Here is a 21,829-nt window from a genome sequence, read left to right as displayed (position 1 = left end):
ACGCCCCATCCACAGAGCAGAGCGGAAGAGAAGCCGTTACTCTGTCGACATCACGTCAATAGAAGCTGCTGAATAGCTGGCAGGAGCCGTCAGTGACCTCTCTGTGCCGACAGACATCTGCACCATGCCCAACAGGCAAGTAGGCAGCAACTTTAAACCAAAAGAAATAGGAGCACAAAAAGAACTTATCACAAACTCATAATAAAGATCAAGCAGACGGCTGAATTAATGAAAAAAGGAGACCACTTGAAAAAAAGAATATACATATAAAATCTAAATAAATAATTCAAAAAACAATGTTCAAAATATAAATTATTTTACTAGGAACACCAATCCAATCTGACACAAAACCACGATTAAAAAACATATACAACAAATCTAAAAACCAACGGGAGCAGAGCACCACCCATAATCTGAATATCTCATAACAATAGTGTACGGTTTTATACAAGTTCATCTGCCATAAATAGGGAAACCTATATTATATATACTAGATTTTATTTTTATAAATATTAATAAATAAATAAAGTGCTTATAAATATATACCTAAATCCAAATAGTATAATATAACGTGTATAATAAATAAGGAGTATATAACTCAAAATATATTCATCAAGTGCACATAATTAGATCACATATAATAATCCCTAGTAGGAAAGTGACTAGCGCATAGTAAAGACTCCATATACTAACCAGGATTCATTTCCCACGTGGTGTTACTGCTACCCCACACTCCAACGCGCGTTTCACACGTTGCTTCTTCAGGGAGTGATAGGAAATGAGGGCTATAGCCGTATATATATAGGTCCACATAATTAAGTCTGGCCAATGACATATTACTCACTCACATGTGTATAATGCGGCGCTTGATCCACCGCCGCAAATCACGGCATCCGATCACCGGCCCTGCGGCAACGTCACAAGAGGGCGCAGTCGCACCATCCGTGATGTCACAGGCAAGGCACGTGACTAGATACACGTGCAGGGAGGCAGATCAAGCGCACAACACCGGAGCAGCCATCGGAAGTGTTGGCAAGGAGAAGGGCAAAAGAAAAACTAACAAAATGCCCGACCTAGTACAGATATAGAAGGTAGATAACCCGTTTTAGCATCAGAGCGACCATATGTGCTAAAAACAAAAAGGTGATACAAAGAATATAAATAAGAAAGTGCACATAAAATATGCCCAAACAATAACAACTCATATATATAAATAATGAGTACCCAAATAATTACAAATAATTTACACCAACCATATGAATACATACAATATAAATGTGAAAAATTAATATTAGCAAAATAAATATCCCCCAAATAATTATACAGTGTGACAAATAAATATAATAAAAACATAATCCACTAATCATGTGAAAACAAATAAAATAAATCAAGAAAAAATCTTGAGGTGAATAACGATGTTTCCAATATAAATTTTTTCACTCCAATGAAATCCTTCTTCATATCCATACAGTTATTATTAAAGGTCACTCCTATTACATACATAGTGAACCTAAAATACTAAAACAGAAGACAAGTTAAAAACATCCATACGACAAATAAATCCCTCAAAAAAGAGATTAAAAGAAAAGAAATTGATGAATAAGCTGGCACGGAAGGAATGTCGTTGGATAACGACACTTAGAACAATGAAACCACTTGGTCTTAATGACCAATGGGCATTCTCCAGTTACTTATAATTTGGATTGTGCTCTCTTGCTGGTCATTAGCCTCTATGCCAAGAAATTATGTAGATTTGTTATATAGTTATATACTTTAATGATTAATAATTATGTTTTGTTATATTATTGTGTATATACAGTATATACATTTATTAGTTTTTATTTTGTTTTATATTTTTTCTTTTCTTTTAATCTCTTTTTTGAGGGATTTATTTGTCGTATGGATGTTTTTAACTTGTCTTCTGTTTTAGTATTTTAGGTTCACTATGTATGTAATAGGAGTGACCTTTAATAATAACTGTATGGATATGAAGAAGGATTTCATTGGAGTGAAAAAATCTATATTGGAAACATCGTTATTCACCTCAAGATTTTTTCTTGATTTATTTTATTTGTTTTCACATGATTAGTGGATTATGGTTTTATTATATTTATTTGTCACACTGTATAATTATTTGGGGGATATTTATTTTGTTAATATTAATTTTTCACATTTATATTGTATGTATTCATATGGTTGGTGTAAATTATTTGTAATTATTTGGGTACTCATTATTTATATATATGAGTTGTTATTGTTTGGGCATATTTTATGTGCACTTTCTTATTTATATTCTTTGTATCACCTTTTTGTTTTTAGCACATATGGTCGCTCTGATGCTAAAACGGGTTATCTACCTTCTATATCTGTACTAGGTCGGGCATTTTGTTAGTTTTTCTTTTGCCCTTCTCCTTGCCAACACTTCCGATGGCTGCTCCGGTGTTGTGCGCTTCATCTGCCTCCCTGCACATGTATCTAGTCACGTGCCTTGCCTGTGACATCCCGGATGGTGCGACTGCGCCCTCTTGTGACGTTGCCGCAGGGCCGGTGACCGGATGCTGTGATTTGCGGCGGTGGATCAAGTGCCGCATTATACACATGTGAGTGAGTAATATGTCATTGGCCAGACTTAATTATGTGGACCTATATATATACGGCTATAGCCCTCATTTCCTATCACTCCCTGAAGAAGCAACGTGTGAAACGTGCGTTGGAGTGTGGGGTAGCAGTAACACCACGTGGGAAATGAACCTGGTTAGTATATGGAGTCTTTACTATGCGCTAGTCACTTTCCTACTAGGGATTATTATATGTGATCTAATTATGTGCACTTGATGAATATATTTTGAGTTATATACTCCTTATTTATTATACACGTTATATTATACTATTTGGATTTAGGTATATATTTATAAGCACTTTATTTATTAATATTTATAAAAATAAAATCTAGTATATATAATATAGGTTTCCCTATTTATGGCAGATGAACTTGTATAAAACCGTACACTATTGTTATGAGATATTCAGATTATGGGTGGTGCTCTGCTCCCGTTGGTTTTTAGATTTGTTGTATATGTTTTTTAATCGTGGTTTTGTGTCAGATTGGATTGGTGTTCCTAATAAAATAATTTATATTTTGAACATTATTGTTTTTTGAATTATTTATTTAGATTTTATATGTATATTCTTTTTTTCAAGTGGTCTCCTTTTTTCATCAAGTAGGCAGCAACTACCTGACTTAGTTTTTAGGCCCATAGTAGAATAATCCTGGATATACCCTTTAAGTCCTCAAGAAAGAGAGAAATTTTCTTCTGAACCACACTCTTGTGAACAGATGAGAGTGCTACAGTAGGAACACTCTTTTTTATCATATGCACAGCCATTACTTCACATTAGTAGCATGGCCCACCACAGAGATCTATATTATTTATGCATATTTCATTTTAAGGCAATCTGTCACTTGATGCATACTGCCCAAACCAGGAGCAGCATGAGTCTGAGCCTGGCTGCACGTTTGCAGATCGGGACTATAGGCAAAGATGAGACTTCTCCCCTGACTCGTCCCTGCACCGATCCAGGTGACTGACAGGTGTCTCACATGTGTGGACATCAGGAGAGACCTATCAATCAACTAGAGCGGTGGTGGCAATCATGGTGCCAGGCTCTGGTTCATGCTGTCAGTGGTTTGGGTGACATGAATTGACTGACAGGTTTCCTTTACTCTGACAATCACAGTATTTGTCGCAGCACAGTAAATGACAGTACTTTTTGTTAATGTAAAACAAAAATCAACATGAAGCTTCTTTATTGTACCTTTGTGGATTTTTTTTATCTCTGTCTGCTCTTCAGTGCATCGAGCTTCACACAGCTGAAAATAGGTGATACTATTTGTATCTGCTAAAACTCCATTTCCCCGCATCTCTTTCTTCTACTCAGTGTTGCAGATTCCTCTCCTCTATGCTCCTAGCTAGCCCAAGCTCTGAGTTATCATCAAACTAATTAAAGCAGAGAGCTCACCTTATGCTTCTTTGCACCCTGCTCCTGTACTGTACGCTGCCTGGCCAGGTTTGTCTTCTGCCATCTACAACAGTATAGCTGCTTGTGTGTTTTTATACAGTATAATTATTGGCTATATTCTATCAGGGCCCGGAGCTTATGCAGTCTTCCACAGTGAAGCTTGTTAGGCAGAGCAAAGCTGGGCTGTTTTTCCTACCAATTAAAGATTAGGGTTGTGAAACTTCAAAAGCTGCTCTGTAGATGCATATGGCAAAGGATTGTCTTCTGCTATATTCATCAACAGAGCAACATTTGCAGTGGCACACCACAGATCTGTCTGCAGCAAGCAACAAACACTGCTATTCGGATGATGATAGCAAAAAATCAGTCAGGCAGGGTACTATACAGACTCAGATAGGGCACTCCACCAAAGAGTACACTCTATGTCAGTGGGCATATTTAAAGAAGCACTCCCATAAAAATGTTTATCTTCTAAACATATTGTAGTCATCCTATCAAATGGCACTGTGTGCTCATTTTGCCCTTATATACAGTTAATTATTCTTTTTTCGATTAGGTGTACGACATTATGTGGTTAATAATGGACTTGCCGAATTCTTCTAAGCTCTGTATAGGAAAATATTTAGAATTGAGAGTCCTCAGTGGTTGATACCTTTTAATGGCTAACTGAAAAGATGGTAACAAATTGCAAGCTTTCGAGACTACATACGTCTCTTCATCAGGCAAAGGCTAAAACAAGTTCTGAAGAATCACATATTTATGCACAACATAGTATAGAAAAAAAAAAAAAAGGGAGAGGGGAAAAAAAACCATGGATAAGCCAGGTGACATGAAGCAGAATTACCATGGGTGATAAACAACTTAAAGACACACACGCTACTACAAAAAGTTGGAGTCGGATCCTACACAGGACTATTACAAGGAACTAAACAGGTTAGTATCTTGTCTCCCCGACGTATCCATAAGAGCAAATGACCTGATACCAGAAAGTCCAAGAACAGGGACATTCTACATGCTTCCCAAAATCCACAAATCTGGAAACCCAGGAAGACCAATTATTTCATGTGTGGGCACCCTTACTGAGCAGGTATCTGGATGGGTAGAGGGTGTTCTTAAATCCTTGGCAAAGGACACACCCAGCTTCATTCAGGACACAACTGACCTATTGAATAAACTATCAGCAATAGGTCCTCTACCAGAAGGAACCATCCTGGCCACCATGGATGTGGAATCTTTATACTCCAATATCCCACACCAGGATGGATTAAATGCCTGCAAATTCTTCCTGGAAAACACAGGGACTGATGCAAATTCTGTGGTGAAACTTATAAAATTCATCCTCACCCACAATTACTTTGAGTTTGACAAGAAGATCTATCTACAGGAGACTGGCACAGCAATGGGAAGTAAAATGGCCCCACAGTATGCAAATCTTTTCATGGTCAAGCTTGAAAGCGACTTTTTGTCCTCATGTCCCATCAGGCCTCTGGCCTACTACCGCTACATTGATGACATTTTAATCATCTGGACGGAGTCTGAGCCACAGCTAAAGACGTTCCATGAACAGTTTAATCAATTTCATCCCACCATCAACTTGACACTCAACTACTCCTGCACTGAAATTAACTTTCTGGACACCATCATTAAGCTGCAGAACAATAAAATAGAGACATCACTGTATCAGAAGCCAATCGACCGCCCAACATACCTTAAATGGGACAGTTTCCATCCAAAACACATAAAAAACTCCATTGTCTACAGCCAAGCCATCAGATACAATCGTATATGTTCCAACCCAATGGATAGAGATGAACACCTTGGTCGCCTCAGAAAGACCTTTTTGAATCAGGGCTACCATCCAAGAACAATTGAAAATCAGATCAAAAGAGCCACCAGAATATCAAGGAATCACCTGCTACATTACAAAACTAAAGAAGAAAATAACCGGGTACCTCTAGTAGTTACCTACAATCCAAATCTGGAGGCGCTAAGGGGAGCTGCACGGAAATTACAACCTTTACTGCAAAAAGATGCCCGACTACAAGCAATTTTTCCAGACCCCCCACTACTGTGTTTTAGGCAGCCCCCAAATCTAAGAAGCATCATTGTCAAGAGCTCCCTGTCCTCTCCAACAGCTGCAGGTACCTTTCCTTGCAACCAGAAAAAATGTAAAACCTGTCCATTTATAATGACCACGGACAAGATAAAGATCCCCAATTCACATCAGGACTACAAGATACCAGGTACATTCAGCTGCGTCACTTCTAATGTGGTGTACCTAATCATTTGTACTAAATAGCCAACTGGGGGTCTGTATGTAGGGGAGACAGGGCAGAAACTGAGAACAAGGATGAACTCTCATCGCCATATAATAAGAGAAAAAAGAATGGATATACCTGTGGCAATACAATTCTGTCTCCCAAATCATAACATTATGGACATGAAATTACTTGTATTAAAGGGTAACTTCAAATCGCAGAAAGACAGGAGAGTCTGGGAATATAAACTGATGATGACCTTTGAAACTCTAAATGCAGGAATGAATGTGTCACATGGATTTATGTCTTTTTACATCAACTAATGAACTTGCCCATCAGACCATGTGGGGTTTTACATCAACTAATGAACTTGCCCATCAGACCATGTGGGGTCATCACAACAGAACCAGACCCTAATCACAGGACAATAAAACAATCCTTATCTAAGAATTGGCCCAATATTTATGGACGTAACTGTTTATCACCCATGGTAATTCTGCTTCATGTCACCTGGCTTATCCATGGTTTTTTTCCCCTCTCCCTTTTTTTTTTTCTATACTATGTTGTGCATAAATATGTGATTCTTCAGAATTTGTTTTAGTCTTTGCCTGATGAAGAGACGTATGTAGTCTCGAAATCTTGCAATTTGTTACCATCTTTTCAGTTAGCCATTAAAAGGTATCAACCACTGAGGACTCTCAATTGTAAATATTTTTCTATCTACTGGCTAACACGGTACCAAGATATATTTATTTCCTGTAAGCTCTGTATAGAAACAGGAATTCTCTTTTCCCTGCATGAGTCATCACTGCAAAAGTCCCTGGCAATGGGGCAGGAATGAGCAACTGGATCAGGACTTAAAGTGGGGAATGATAAATATAGGGAAAAGAGACTTCCTGTTTCTACAAAGAGCGAAGAAAATAATTAACTGGGTAGTAAGACAAAATGGGCAATTGTAAGTATGAAACAGTGCCCAGGGTGGTAGCTGTAGGTGAGCGTCATATGTCAGGCACGTTCTTACAGGAAAGATGAGTGTTCTTGGTGTGTGTATGCTGGCAGTGTTGCTATTGGTACCTTCACCTTCAAGTCAGTCTGATTCCACACCTCACCATGTCAATTAGACTTCAAGACAAGGACACCAGGAACATTCTTAAAAACGAGGCACTCTTTACTTGGCACACACTTAAGCACTTGGGGCAGCAGGCAGTACACTTCACAACTTCTTCTGTCTCATACAGAGGTATGCTCTTATCAGTTTTGCACGACAGCACGTACATGTGGACGGTAAACAAGCAGAGCAAATAAAAACCTCCATGTTCCGGGTACAGGAACACATGGGCCGATATGTTACTCTGTGAACCTTGCACCCAAACAGCAGATTGTGATCCCTTAATGGACACTCCTAGAGCTGCTTCCCTCTTCTGTGTCCTCAGCTGCGCAACACCTTTCCTTCACAAGGCCACCCCACGTCTGGCCAACACTGGACTCACTTCTTCCTGGACTCACTAATGGATTTCACCCTCTGAACTGGATCTCAGTTGCTTCCAAAGTTCCTTCATGGTTCTTGCTGCCTTGTACCTCTCAGCTCCACACCAGTTCTGCTTTTCTCCAGAACTCTGCACCCTCATTTCCCTTCTCCACGTAAACTCTCTAGAATACCTCTTCCTGTCCCTAACCCACAATCCCCAGTATGGGCCGGCCCTAAAGTTGACCTGACATAACTGTCACTGTTTCATTGTTGCTGGGCAAACTTAACCTTTCACCCCATTCCTCACAAGAGTAAAAAGGATGACAATGACATCTTGTGGCTGTTAGTTAGTACTGCAGCCCATAGAGAAATTTACACTTCTTACCACATGAAAATATATTTCACACAACAATAACTATTGGCATCTCGCCCGGACATCTTCTAGGGGGAAAAGGACTCATTATCCACCCTCTTACAAGTACACAGTGCTATATAATATGATGATTACAATTTATTAAGAGGATAAAAACTTTGATGGGAGAGCTTCTTTAAAAATGAGTTATATTGGCACAAATAAATATATGTGTACATTGTTATAAGACCCCATTATGAATTTTGGAATAACCTCTTAAGTTTTAAACCAAACAGCCCCTTTCAGCTACCGAAGAATTTATGTCTCTTAAATCTTATTATAATTATTATTGTTGTTATGTCACCTGATCAATCATGTGCCACATTCTTTAACAAGAAACTGGAGTTATTAAATTATTTTAGATTGATGAAAACCAATTAGTACATGAAATAACTTGGAACATTTAGAATTAAATACTTATGTGATGCATCTTTTTGTCTGGCAATTTGATATGTATTGGCCATGTGGTTAGTTTACTTTCAGCCACTTGTTGCCACAGTGTAGAAAGAATTCTGCCCGTGGTTTGGGCAGCATGAATTTCTGTCTGGCTGCATGACTGCAGGCAGGTATAGTATCCTCTGAAATGTTCCCGTGTTTCAGAGAAAATATACTTTAAATAGTGGGGCCATAACCAGAGAGGACTAGTCCAGAACCTCTGTGGTTCCCAGAGCCATGCTACGATTCATGCTGCATATATAGGTTCCCTTTGAAATGTGCTATCAGAAAACATACACATAGCTGAATTACCATTTTAAGTGATTTTTCAATCATGCAGTTGTGATATCTGTGTTGCTCTAAAAATAGGCATAAACTAAAGGTAAAATATTGAAGAATAACATTAAGTCCTAAAAATGTTTGTTTAAAGGGATATTCCATCTTAGAAAATGATGCATACAGGTAGGATATGGCATCAGCAGGTTACCGTTGCGGGCCCGGATGTCAGATCCAGTAACTACAGCCCGTCCAATCCACTTGCTATTCACTGAAGACCTGGTGGCTGGGCAAGTATTATATTAGTAGCAGCCCCATCAGTTTCATTTTCAGGATGTTCAGGGTCTCAGAAATCACAGGCCGACCAATCATAATGTAATATGCCATCACTTTTTAAAATGGGAATATCAATTCATAATTTTTGAGTAATTTTTCCAGAATCTCATTCCCTGTACCATTGCCCAGTTACCCAATTTGGTTCTTTTCAATAAAATGAAGAAAAAAATTTGCTTTTCTGATTCTTCTGGTAATTTGCACAAAAAAAGTTTTTTAAATTTTCTTAGTGAGTAAAAAAAAGCAGAACAAAATTTACCTTTGAGATTTTTTTTCTTACCGGTGCTGACCTGGCAGGAATTTTGGACAAAATCTCTTTCTGAAGAAGATCCTGTTGACAACAGCTCTGACACAGGGTCAAACACAAGGTTGCAGTACTTCGCCTGTCACAGATAGAAAAACTCATGAGTGAGAGATTGAAATGATGATGTTGAGGGGCAGAGGGTGGAGTATTTAATCTGCTACAGATATTACTTTAGATCTTTGGGCAGATTACCTGTCTAGTAACTACCTCCTTTTTGGTTCTACAACATCAAAGTGCCGTTATATTATATTCTTCAAATATAGATAATCAGCTCTGTAAAGATATAGAATATGTGACAAATATGTAAGACTTTAAAAAGGAGATATTACTTAATTGCTGGCATTTTATAAAATAGATCCAATGTGTTAGTGCCACGCCGGATCCCTGCTCTAACAGGCAGGTTCTCCGGCGTGTCACTTCACTCACCCGCGCTGTGGTCAGTTCCCCCCTTCCTAATATTCTGCTTGCCCCAAGCCGAGCTTCCAGCCATGTCCTTACGGGATGTGTGCACTCTCGCACTCTTAAGGGGCACTTGCTATTTCTTCCCCAGCCAATGGCTGAGAGGCATTATGTATATATTGCTTCCTCCCCACTGGGGAGGTGCCTGAGCAACCTTCCTGTCTTGCAGTCTATGTTGTGTAAGGTTCCAGACCAGTCCCTGTTGCACTCTGGTGCAAATCCTGCCTGCTGCACTCTGGTGCAAATCCTGCCTGCTGCACTCTGATGCAGATCCTGCCTGCTGCACTCTGATGCAGATCCTGCCTGCTGCACTCTGATACAAACTCCGCCTGCTGCACTCTGGTGCGAACTCTGTCTGCTGCAATCTGGTGCGAACTCTGTCTGCTGCACTCTGGTGCGAACTCTGTCTGCTGCACACTGATGCGAACTCTGTCTGCTGCATACTAATACAAACTCTGCATGCTGCTCCATCCAGTATGTCCTCTGGATCCAGCTGCTGCACGTCTTTTGGTCTGTCCTGGAGTGGCACCTGGAGTTCATCAGGAGCCAAGTCTAACCTCACCATCGGAGGCTCTAGTGAACAGTTAGGTGCTAGCAATGGAAAGATGTCAGTCAGACACCTCATTACTAACCTCATAGTCAAAAGTAATAAACACACATATAGAAAAGTCCTTTAATTGTAAAAATCACTCCCCGCCAATTAAAATTTTTACCCATTTAATACCATAAAATTAAAAGTTATTTTTACCAGTCTAACATAAATCCATAATAAGGAGGTCCAGCAATGATCCCCCATTCTGCTACATCCAAAGGCTGTGCTGAGCGGTGACATCAGTATTGCGATGGCTCAGCACGCCTGCATGAGCACACTGATAGTAGTGTGAGAATGCGGCTCCAGTGATGAGCGGTGACATAATTAAAGTTACCGCAGGTCACAGGCAGTGATTCTCACGGTAACCTCTGTGTGACCCAAACTTTGAACTGCGGTAATCTTATTTATGTCACCGCTCGCAGCATGAGAAAGTTCTCATGATGTGAGAGGTGACGTCAGTAAGGTTTTCGCAGGTCACACATGTGCATGTGTTTATTACTTTTAACTAGGGAGTTAGTAATGGGGGTGTCTTATAGACACCTCTCCATTACTTAACCCTGGGCTTGATGTCATAACATTTCACAGCTGACATCCACCTCAAAACCATTACCCCACTTGCCAATGCACCAGGGCGGGCAAGTGGCAAGAGCCGAGGTTAACCAACAGAATTGGCACATCTAATGGATGCTCCATTTCTGGAGCGGTTAAGGGTTGGTGTTATACTGTAAGTCTGGAAGGGGGGCAATATCCATAGCCCCTTCCTAGTCTATTAAAATCAGCATGCAGTTGTCTGCTTATCCTTTTGCCGGTTATTAAAAATAGAGGTGACCACACATGATTTTTTGTTGGAGTCCCCCTTTTTAATAACCATTAAAGGCTTCACAGACAGCTGTGAGCTGATATTAATAGGATGGGAACCTTTTTGGATATTGGCCCCTTTCCAGAAAAATAATACCAGCCCCCAGCTCCTTGTTTCCCTCAGCTAGTTATTAAAAATAAGGGGGACCCCATGCTGTTTTTTAAAATGTATTTATTTATTTCATGCTCGCTAATCACAGACAAGATTATTACAAGGGATGGAAGGCATCTCATATGATGAGAGGTTGGAAAAGTTGGGTTTGTTTAGCATAGAAAAAAGACGCCTCGTAGGAAATCTCATTTACATGTATAAACATATGTGTGGTCAGTACAGAGGACGGCACATGACTTATTCCTTCCAAAACCATACTAAGGACCATGGGGCATTCATTACGAGTAGAGGAAAGGTGATTCAAGCAGCTAAATGGAAAGGGTTCTTTACAGCTAGAGCAGTCAGACTGTGGAATGCCCGATCACAAGAGGTAGTAATGGCCAACACAGCTCTTAAAAAAAGGTCTGGATGATTTCAACAATACACCTTTGTGAGTTTTAGTTAATTTATTGGCAAAATTTACAATTTGTGGAGAAAGGTTGAACTTGATGGACCTAGGTCTTTTTTCAACCTAAGTAACTAGGTAACTATTTAACAGATGGTGGGTGCTGACTACAACTCTCATCAGCGTCCCCTCGTCTCACTGATCACAGGGTGCCAGGCAAGGATGATGAGAGTTGTATTCAGCACCCAACGCCTGGGAACAGCACTAAATGTAATGCTTTTCTTAGCCGCTTGAGCATTTAATGTCATCCATATGTCATCAGTGTGCACGTGTGTGGCACGCATTTCATCCATGGTACCGGGAAAAAAAAGATATGTCTGCGGGTTTTTCACACGGACACATGGTTCATGTGAGAACCTGACATATGGCACCACCATTGAATAAAATGGGTGTGCGTGTTTTCGTATTTGCAGTCCTTAAAAAACGGACTGCACATGGACTTAATAAACGTATGTGTGAAGGAGGCCTAAGAGATATCTACCTTTTTTTATTAATGGACATTATGCATATAGAACATGTCTCTCCAGTGTCAAGGGCAAAAAGTAGACACTGCTAAGTACTAGTGCCTGTAGTTGTGCTTAGCGTAGTATCAAAGCATTTTACTACTGTTACAGCTCCAAAAATCTAATTTCGGTTCTGTTTCCTATTTGATAGCTTTCATTAAGCTCTGTGATTTATTGCTCGGTTTTATAAGCTTTGGGCCAAGAATATTTTCATTACATGAATGCCTTTGATGAAACAAAAAAAAAAACATCCAGATTGTATGTACAGTACAAGAAGAAGAATGTTTTGACAGATAGAACAGAAGTTGTAACTATTATAATCAGCCAATTTGGAAGCTATTGGGATTGGCATCAGAGCCATTGGTTTCCAGCTCTGCCACTTATACCAGGAGACTGCAGGCTACCTCCAATCTGCGGCCAGCGAGAGATTGGTGCCACACAGGGGTGGCACGATGTACTGATTCCAAAATCCTTTAAGTTTGGGACTTTTTAGGACCTTGAGTTGAAGTTTTTCCTATCCCATTTTGGGGCAGCTACAATGTTTTAGTCATATTTTGTTGACTCCTCAGGGGATGTGAACCTGCCATTGTATGACTGCTCTTACTATTGAAGCAATAACACAGCATTGTTTTATTTAGGAAAAATCACGGTCTCCTATGAATGCCAGCAATCAAACCCAGTGACCAGGTTGAAAACTTCAACATTATTAATTTTGCCTTTTTATTTACTATCATAGAAAAAATTAAAATATCTAAGCTCCTAGTGAAGGGGGCACTTGCCCCCTCCCTCCATTTCAAGGGAGGAAGGAAACAGCTGACAGTTTAAATCTCCTACACTCAGATTAGTACAATAAACGTAAAAAGGTAGGGAATTACCTATAGTGTGAAGTGAACCCGCCTAATTAACATGCAGGATACCCCTTTGTGAAGTGAGAGGATTAACATGAATACCTCACATGCTTTAAAGATAGCTATTTTTACTCACAGGTGCACATTCCTTTCATGCAAACATTTTTGCCAGATGCCTGGCACCGATGATAAAGTAAGAATATTGGGGCTTGTATGAATCCAATAGAGATAGGACATACATTTTGACTTCAAGGTTAATTGGTAAAGACTATGCATACTTTCTCATAACTGTAACCCCTGCCTATAAGCCACAAATCTGTGGTGGCCAATTAGCTGACAACAGCCATGTCATGTTTGATCTCTGGGGAAAGGTAAAATCCCATTGGAAAATATGGCAGCGATCTAGAAATTTTGTGATCATCAGGAGTGAAGTTAGAATCATAGAATGTTAGAGTTGCAAAGGACCTCAAGGGTCATCGTGTCTAATCCCCTGCTCAATGCAGGATTCACTAAACCATCTCAGACAGATGTCTGTCCAGCCTCTATTTTATTATTATTATTATTATTTATTGTTATAGCGCCATTTATTCCATGGCGCTTTACATGTGAGGAGGGGTATGCATAATAAAAACAAGTACAATATTCTTAAACAATACAAGTCATAACTGGTACAGGAGGAGAGAGGACCCTGCCCGCGAAGGCTCACAATCTACAAGGGATGGGTGAGAATACAGTAGGTGAGGCTAGAGCTGGTCATGCAGCGGTTTGGTTGATCGGTGGTTAGTGCAGGTTGTAGGCTTGTCGGAAGAGGTGGGTCTTCAGGCTCTTTTTGAAGGTTTCGATGGTAGGCGAAAGTCTGATGTGTTGTGGTAGTGGGTTCCAGAGTAGGGGTGATACGCGAGAGAAATCTTGTATACGATTGTGGGAAGAGGAGATAAGAGGGGAGTAGAGAAGGAGATCTTGTGAGGATCGGAGGTTGCGTGTAGGTAAGTACTGGGAGACGAGGTCACAGATGTATGGAGGAGACAGGTTGTGGATGGCTTTGTATGTCATGGTTAGGGTTTTGTACTGGAGTCTCTGGGCAATGGGGAGCCAGTGAAGGGATTGACAGTGGGGAGAGGCCGGGGAATAGCGGGGGGACAGGTGGATTAGTCGGGCAGCAGAGTTTAGAATAGATTGGAGGGGTGCGAGAGTGTTAGAGGGGAGGCCACAGAGCAGGAGGTTGCAGTAGTCAAGGCAAGAGATGATGAGGGCATGGACTAGGGTTTTTGCAGATTCTTGGTTGAGGAATGTACGGATTCATGAAATATTTTTGAGTTGAAGTCGGCAGGAAGTGGAAAGGGCTTGGATATGGGGTTTGAAGAAGAGATCAGCGTCAAGGATTACCCCGAGGCAGCGAGCTTGTGGGACTGGGGAGAGTGGGCAGCCATGCACTGTAATGGATAGGTTCGTTGGGGGGGGTCGCGTGAGATGGGGGAAAGATGATGAATTCTGTTTTGTCCATGTTAAGTTTCAGAAATCTAGCAGAGAAGAAGGATGAAATAGTGGACAGACATTGAGGGATTCTGGTTAGTAGGGAGGTGATATCTGGTCCAGAGATGTAGATCTGTGTGTCATCAGCATAGAGGTGTTACTGGAAGCCATGAGATTCTATGAGCTGTCCCAGGCCAAAGGTGTAAATGGAGAAGAGCAGGGGCCCATGGACTGAACCTTGTGGGACTCCGACAGATAAGGGGCGAGGTGAGGAGGTGGTGTGTGAGTGGGAGACGCTGAATGTCCGGTCTGTTAGGTATGATGAGATCCAGGATAGGGCCAAGTCTGTGATGCCGAGGGATGAGAGAGTCTGTAATAATAGGGAATGGTCCACTGTGTCAAAGGCAGCCGACAGGTCGAGGAGGAGGAGGACAGAGTAGTGTCGATTGCTCTTGGCAGTTAAGAGGTCATTGGTGACCTTAGTTAGGGCAGTTTCAGTGGAGTGGTGTGACCGGAAGCCAGATTGTAAGCGGCCAAAGAGGGAGCAAGAAGAGAGATGGGAGGACAGTTCAAGGTAGACGTGTTGTTCCAGTAGTTTGGAGGCATAAGGGAGAAGTGATATAGGGCGATAGCTAGATACAGAGGATGGGTCAAGAGAAGGCATTTTGAGGATAGGTGTGATTGAGGCATGTTTAAAGCTTGAGGGGAAAACACCAGTAGTTAGTGATAGGTTGAAGAGATGGGTTAGGGTTGGGATGAAGACTTTGGTGAGGTTTGGGATGAAGTGGGATGGGAGCGGGTCAAGTGCACAGGTGGTGAGATGCGATCTTGAGAGTAGAGTGGAGAGTTGATCTTCTGTAATGGTGGAGAAGTTGGTTTTGGAGGTGGAGGGCTGGGAAGTCGGGAGGAAGGGCTCTGGGGGTTGATGACCAAAACTGTCTCTGATGTTATCAATCTTCTGCTTGAAAAATGAGGCAAAGTCTTCAGCTGAGATAAGTGGAGAGGGAGGAGGTGCTGGGGGACGGAGGAGAGAATTGAAAGTGTTGAATAACTGTTTAGGGTTGTGAGACGGAGGATATGAGAGATGAGAAGTAGGTTTGTTTAGCTGTGGCGAGTGTGGTCTTGAAAGTAGTGAGGGACTGTTTGAATGCGATGAAGTGCTCGTTGGAGTGGGATCTTTTCCATCTGCGCTCAGCAGCCCTGGAAGCTCGCCTCAGTTCTTTGGTCAGGCTGGTGTGCCAGGGCTGTCTGTTGATTTTGCGAGCTTTGGTATGTGTAAGTGGGGCAGCAGATTCCAGAGCTACAGCTATTGTGGTGTTATATAGAGCGGCAGCGTCATCCGCATTGTGTAAAGAGCTTTTGTCTGTGAGAGGGAGGAGGGATTCAGAGAATGAATATAGGTCAAGATTTTTAAGATTTCTGCGAGGGTGTGAAAGTTTGTGGGGTGGGGATTGTAGACATGGAGTGGAGAGAGAAGAAAATGTAAGAAGGTTGTGGTCAGAGAGAGGAAGAGGTGAGTTAGAGAGGTTAGATAGGGAGCAGAGGCGGGTGAAGATGAGGTCCAGTGTGTGACCATCTTTGTGAGTGGCTGCAGAAGACCATTGAGTGAGGCTGAAGGAGGAAGTGAGAGATAGAAGTTTAGTGGCAGCTGAGAGGGAAGTGTCAATGGGGATGTTGAAGTCGCCCATGATGATAGTGGGGATGTCCGCGGAAAGGAAATGAAGTAGCCAGGTGGTGAAGTGGTCAAAGAAGGTGGTGGCTGGCCCTGGGGGGTGGTAAATGACAGCCAGTTGGAGGTTGGAGGGGGAGTAGATGCGCACAGAGTGCACCTCAAAGGAAAGAGGGTAACAGAGGGTGGAAGTGGGATTGGGGTGAAGGAGCAGTTAAACTCCGCCATGTTTGCTGCTGCAGCGGGGGGGGGGTGAGAAAGGTGGAAGCCACCGTAAGAGAGTGCAGCAGGGGAAGCTGTGTCGGTTGATGGCGAGGAAGGAAAGTTTGGTGGTAACAAAGAGATCATGGATGTAGGAAAGCTTGTTGCAGACTTCCATTGAAGGAGAACTCAACACTTCTCGTGGCAGCCTCTTAGCTTTCTTTTTTGCAAGCTAAACATTCCAACATCCTTTAACCATTCATCATAAGCCATACTTTGCAGTCCGCTCACCATCCTGGTAGCTCTTCTCTGAACTTGCTCCAGTTTTTCAATGTCTTTTTTAAAATGTGGTGCCCAGAACTGGACACAATATTCCAGGTGAGACCTGACCAAGGAGGAGTAGAGGGGGATAATTACTTCACATGATCTAGACTTTATGCTTCTCTTAATACATCCTAGAACTGTGTTTGCCTTTTTTGCTGCTGCATCACACTGTTGACTCATGTGCAGTCTGTGATCTGTTGGTATACCCAAGACTTATAGCATAAGTTGAGGATTTCTTAAAATCCTGAAGGGCTGAGGACATTCCCCAACCCGACCCACATGAGGTCTTCACTGAGGTGGGGGGAGGGGGGTGTAACTCAGGTACTGATGAAAGGTCAAGACATATTACACTCAGTGTTCCTCTAGAGAGATACACATTGTGTATGCATGAATCCCATTTACTGAACATCCCCAATTGAAGTACTCTCTTTCAGCTAAGTTGACTCATCTCTATTTGCGGCGTAGTAAGTTTCTTCCGTTATTGCTTTTTATATTATGTATTGTATATACTGTATTATTTTGTCCTCTTTGTAAAATCTTTTGTATGTTTTTTATAAACATTTCATCCTACAATTTCACATGGTAGTAAACGCCAAATTTATGAAATAACTATATATACATTTTATTTAACAAAAAAATTACATAACACATAAAATCAGTACAAATAAAAAAGGGGATACAGACACAAAAAACTGCAAACACAATGCATGTATCAAATGCCAGAAAAATGGGTCAATAGAACTGAGGTAGAGTTTTAGTCAATGTGGGTACTATACTCATATAGAGTTAATAAAGTCAATAAATTGTCAATTTCCAATAGATTTATATATACCCATAAGTAGATCACCTTGAAAAGACCCAATATACAGTTAATGCGCCATCCTAAATTAAGGTCCCTAATTAAATTTATAGTGTATAGTAGCCCCATTAAAATACATTTCAACAAAGTGCATGTAGTATTATTCAAAATATGGGGCCCTGTCTGCTCTCACAGGTCATGTATCGTGCTACTTATCAGCCTTTTCCTTATTCCCATTACATGTGTTAGTATGCTATACAGCTAAAATCTGCCCATTTATGTATCTAATTAAGGACTTGGCACTTTAATCTTGGATCACTGTGTACATTTATCTTTATTCAGTGCAGTCCCAGGCTTTGATATTCACCTAAATATAGCATATATTGTGCATTGGAGACTTTAAGTTGATTTATTGGTACATAGTAAGCACACTAGTGCATGAGTACTACTATGGTTTGCACACTGTGTATACATTGATTTTGAATTATACTACATGCACTTTGTTAAAATGTATTTTTCACAGTCAATGTATTGGGGGAATACCTTTTTCTCCCTTTTTTACCCCTTTTCACCCCTTTTCTTTGCCTTTGTTTTGGACTCACTGATAAGTATCATTCTGCCCCCACAACTTTTTGACTCACTATTGTTTTCTTGTCAGATTTGTGCTTTTTTACATTATGCGATCCTGACATTTAATTTGCATTTTGTTTTTTCACTTTATGTACATAAATATACACTGCTCAAAAAAATAAAGGGAACACTTAAACAACAGAATATAACTCCAAGTAAATCAAACTTCTGTGAAATCAAACTGTCCATTTAAGAAGCAACACTGTTTGACAATCAATTTCACATGCTGTTGTGCAAATGGAATAGACAACAGATGGAAATTATTGGCAATTATCAATACACACTCAATAAAGGAGTCGTTCTGCAGGTGGGGACCACAGACCACATCTCAGTACCAATGCTTTCTGGCTGATATTTTGGTCACTTTTGAATGTTGGTTGTGCTTGTACACTCGTGGTAGCATGAGACGGACTCTACAACCCACAAGTGGCTCAGGTAGTGCAGCTCATCCAGGATAGCACATCAGTGTGAGCTGTGGCAAAAAGGTTTGCTGTGTCCGTCAGCGTAGACTACTACCTCAGCCTTTGTGCAAAGAGGAGAAGGAGGAGCACTGCCAGAGCCCTGCAAAGCGACCTCCAGCAGGCCACAAATGTACATGTGTTTGTGCAAATGTTTAGAAACCGACTCCATGAGGATTGTCTGAGTGCCTGACGTCCACAGATGGGGTTGTGCTCACAGTCCAACACCGTGCAGGACACTTGGCATTTGCCACAGAACACCAGGATTGGCAAATTCGCCACTGGCACTCTGTGCTCTTCACAGATGAAAGCAGGTTCACACTGAGCACATGTGACTGACGTGATAGAGTCTGGAGACGTCGTGGAAAGTGATCTGCTGCCTGCAACATCCTTCGGCATGACCGGTTTGGCAGTGGGTCAGTAATGGTGTGGGGTGGCATTTCTTTGGAGGGCCGCACAGCCCTCCATGTGCTCACTAGAGGTAGACTGACTGCCTTTAGGTACCAAGATGAGATCCTCAGACCCCTTGTGAGACCATATGCTTGCGCGGTTGGCCCTGGGTTCCTACTAATGCAGGAAAATGCCAGACTCATGTGTCTGGAGTGTGTCCGCAGTTCCTGCAAGATGAAGGCATTGAAGCTATGGACTGGCCCGCCCATTCCCCAGACCTGAATCCGATTGAACACATCTGGGGCATCATGTCTCGCACCATCCACCAACGTCACGTTGCACCACAGACTGTCCACAGACTCCTCATCAGGAGCATTCCCAGGCATTGTAGGGAGGTCATACAGGCAAGTTAAGGCCACACACACTACTGAGCATCATTTCCTTGTCTTGAGGCATTTCTGCTGAAGTTGGATCAGCCTGTAACTTCATTTTTCACTTTGATTTTGAGCATCATTCCAACTCCAGACCTCCGTGGGATATTAGTTGTAATTTACGTTGATCATTTTTAGGTTTTATTGTTCTCAACACATTCCACTATGTAATGAATAAAGATTTACAACTGGAATATTTCATTCAGAGATATCTAGGATGTGGGATTTTAGTGTTCCCTTTATTTTTTTTCAGCAGTGTATATACATGCATATCTGTTTTTTGCTTTTTATATGCAGTTTGGCTGATGACGGTCAGACCAAAATGTTTTCTTTTTTTTTTATTGCCTGCACACAATAAAACTATTTATTCTAAATGGCACCAGTAAATACAATGCTCCCATGTAAATTGATGGTGACTAGTGTTGAGCGATACCGTCCGATACTTGAAAGTATCGGTATCGGAAAGTATCGGCCGATACCGGCAAAGTATCGGATCTAATCCGATACCGATACCCGATACCAATACAAGTCAATGGGACTCAAGTATCGGACGGTATCCCTGATGGTTCCCAGGGTCTGAAGGAGAGGAAACTCTCCTTCAGGCCCTGGGATCCATATTAATTTGTAAAAGAAAGAATTAAAATAAAAAATATTGCTATACTCACCTCTCCGATGCAGCCTGGACCTTACCGAGGGAACCGGCAGCGTTCTTTGCTTAAAATGCGCGCGTTTACTGCCTTCCGTGACGTCACGGCTTGTGATTGGTCGCGTGCCGCCCATGTGGCCGCGACGCGACCAATCACAGCAAGCCGTGACGTAATTTTCAGGTCCTGAATGCCTAATTCTAGGCATTCAGGATTTGAAAATTATGTTACGGCTTGTGATTGGTCGCGTCGCGGTCACATGGGTGACGCGACCAATCACAAGCCGTGACGTCACGGGAAGCAGGAAACGCGCGCATTTTAAAATTACGTCACGGCTTGTGATTGGTTGCGTGCCGCCCATGTGACCGCGACGCGACCAATCACAGCAAGCCGTGACGTAATTTCAGGTCCTGAATGCCTAATTCTGCATTCAGGACCTGAAAATTACGTCACGGCTTGCTGTGATTGGTCGCGTCGCGGTCACATGGGCGGCACGCAACCAATCACAAGCCGTAACGTAATTTTCAAATCCTGAATGCCTAGAATTAGGCATTCAGGACCTGAAAATTACGTCACGGCTTGCTGTGATTGGTCGCGTCGCGGCCACATGGGCGGCACGCGACCAATCACAAGCCGTGACGTCACGGAAGGCAGTAAACGCGCGCATTTTAAGCAAAGAACGCTGCCGGTTCCCTCGGTAAGGTCCAGGCTGCGTCGGAGAGGTGAGTATAGCAATATTTTTTATTTTAATTCTTTCTTTTACACATTAATGTTGTTTCGATACCGATACCCGATACCACAAAAGTATCGGATCTCGGTATCGGAATTCCGATACCCGCAAGTATCGGCCGATACCCGATACTTGCGGTATCGGAATGCTCAACACTATTGGTGACTCATCAACAAATTAATTTTTATAGGAGGACATAAAGTCAGAAATTACCAAAAATTAAATAAAAGAATTTTATTTGTATTTAGTACTCAAAAATTACATAATCATATTTAATTACATGGGTCTCATACAATATATTGTGAATAACTCCAAAAAGTGTGAGAATTGACCGAGGGAAGAACGTGTAGGACGGGAAACGTGAGCGTCTATAATCCACATAACAAATCACAACAGGTGATGGTATGCCAGTTCAGATACTATATTGTGGGCTGCAGCTCCAATTCCTCATACCTGCATGACCACATCATCCTGAGTGTTAAATCCTATGCTCATAATTGCCTTATATATACATTTTAATGAAGGCAATAATTACCCATAGTAATGTCCAAGTCACGTTCCAGCCATGGTCAGGGAACTTAGGAGAGGAGACCTTCATAGGAACGAAGCGAGAAGACAACCACACCAAGTCCCCAACACGAAGTCGGGGACCCACACAGCGACGGCGGTTGGCAAAGAGCTGAGCCTTCTCTTGTGACAACTTCAAATTGTCCACCACATGATTCCAAATCTGATGCAACCTATCCACCACAACATC

The 21,829-nt window shown here is 41.7% G+C and overlaps 1 protein-coding gene across 3 annotated transcripts in view; it reads right to left on the bottom strand.

Moving 5' to 3' along the window:
* The window catches only part of MFRP (membrane frizzled-related protein), a 134,267-nt gene that overhangs the window by 73,315 nt on the left and 39,123 nt on the right, over positions 1-21,829 (bottom strand). For all 3 annotated transcript variants that reach the window (XM_077250505.1, XM_077250504.1, XM_077250506.1), the window contains one exon: positions 9,462-9,585. In XM_077250505.1, coding sequence (XP_077106620.1) covers positions 9,462-9,585 — 124 coding nt within the window. The remainder of the gene's footprint in view (positions 1-9,461; positions 9,586-21,829) is intronic.

Source organism: Ranitomeya variabilis, chromosome 4 (assembly GCF_051348905.1).
Source record: "Ranitomeya variabilis isolate aRanVar5 chromosome 4, aRanVar5.hap1, whole genome shotgun sequence".
Taxonomy (NCBI): Eukaryota; Metazoa; Chordata; class Amphibia; order Anura; family Dendrobatidae; genus Ranitomeya; species Ranitomeya variabilis.
This window is presented reverse-complemented; position numbering and strand designations above follow the sequence as displayed.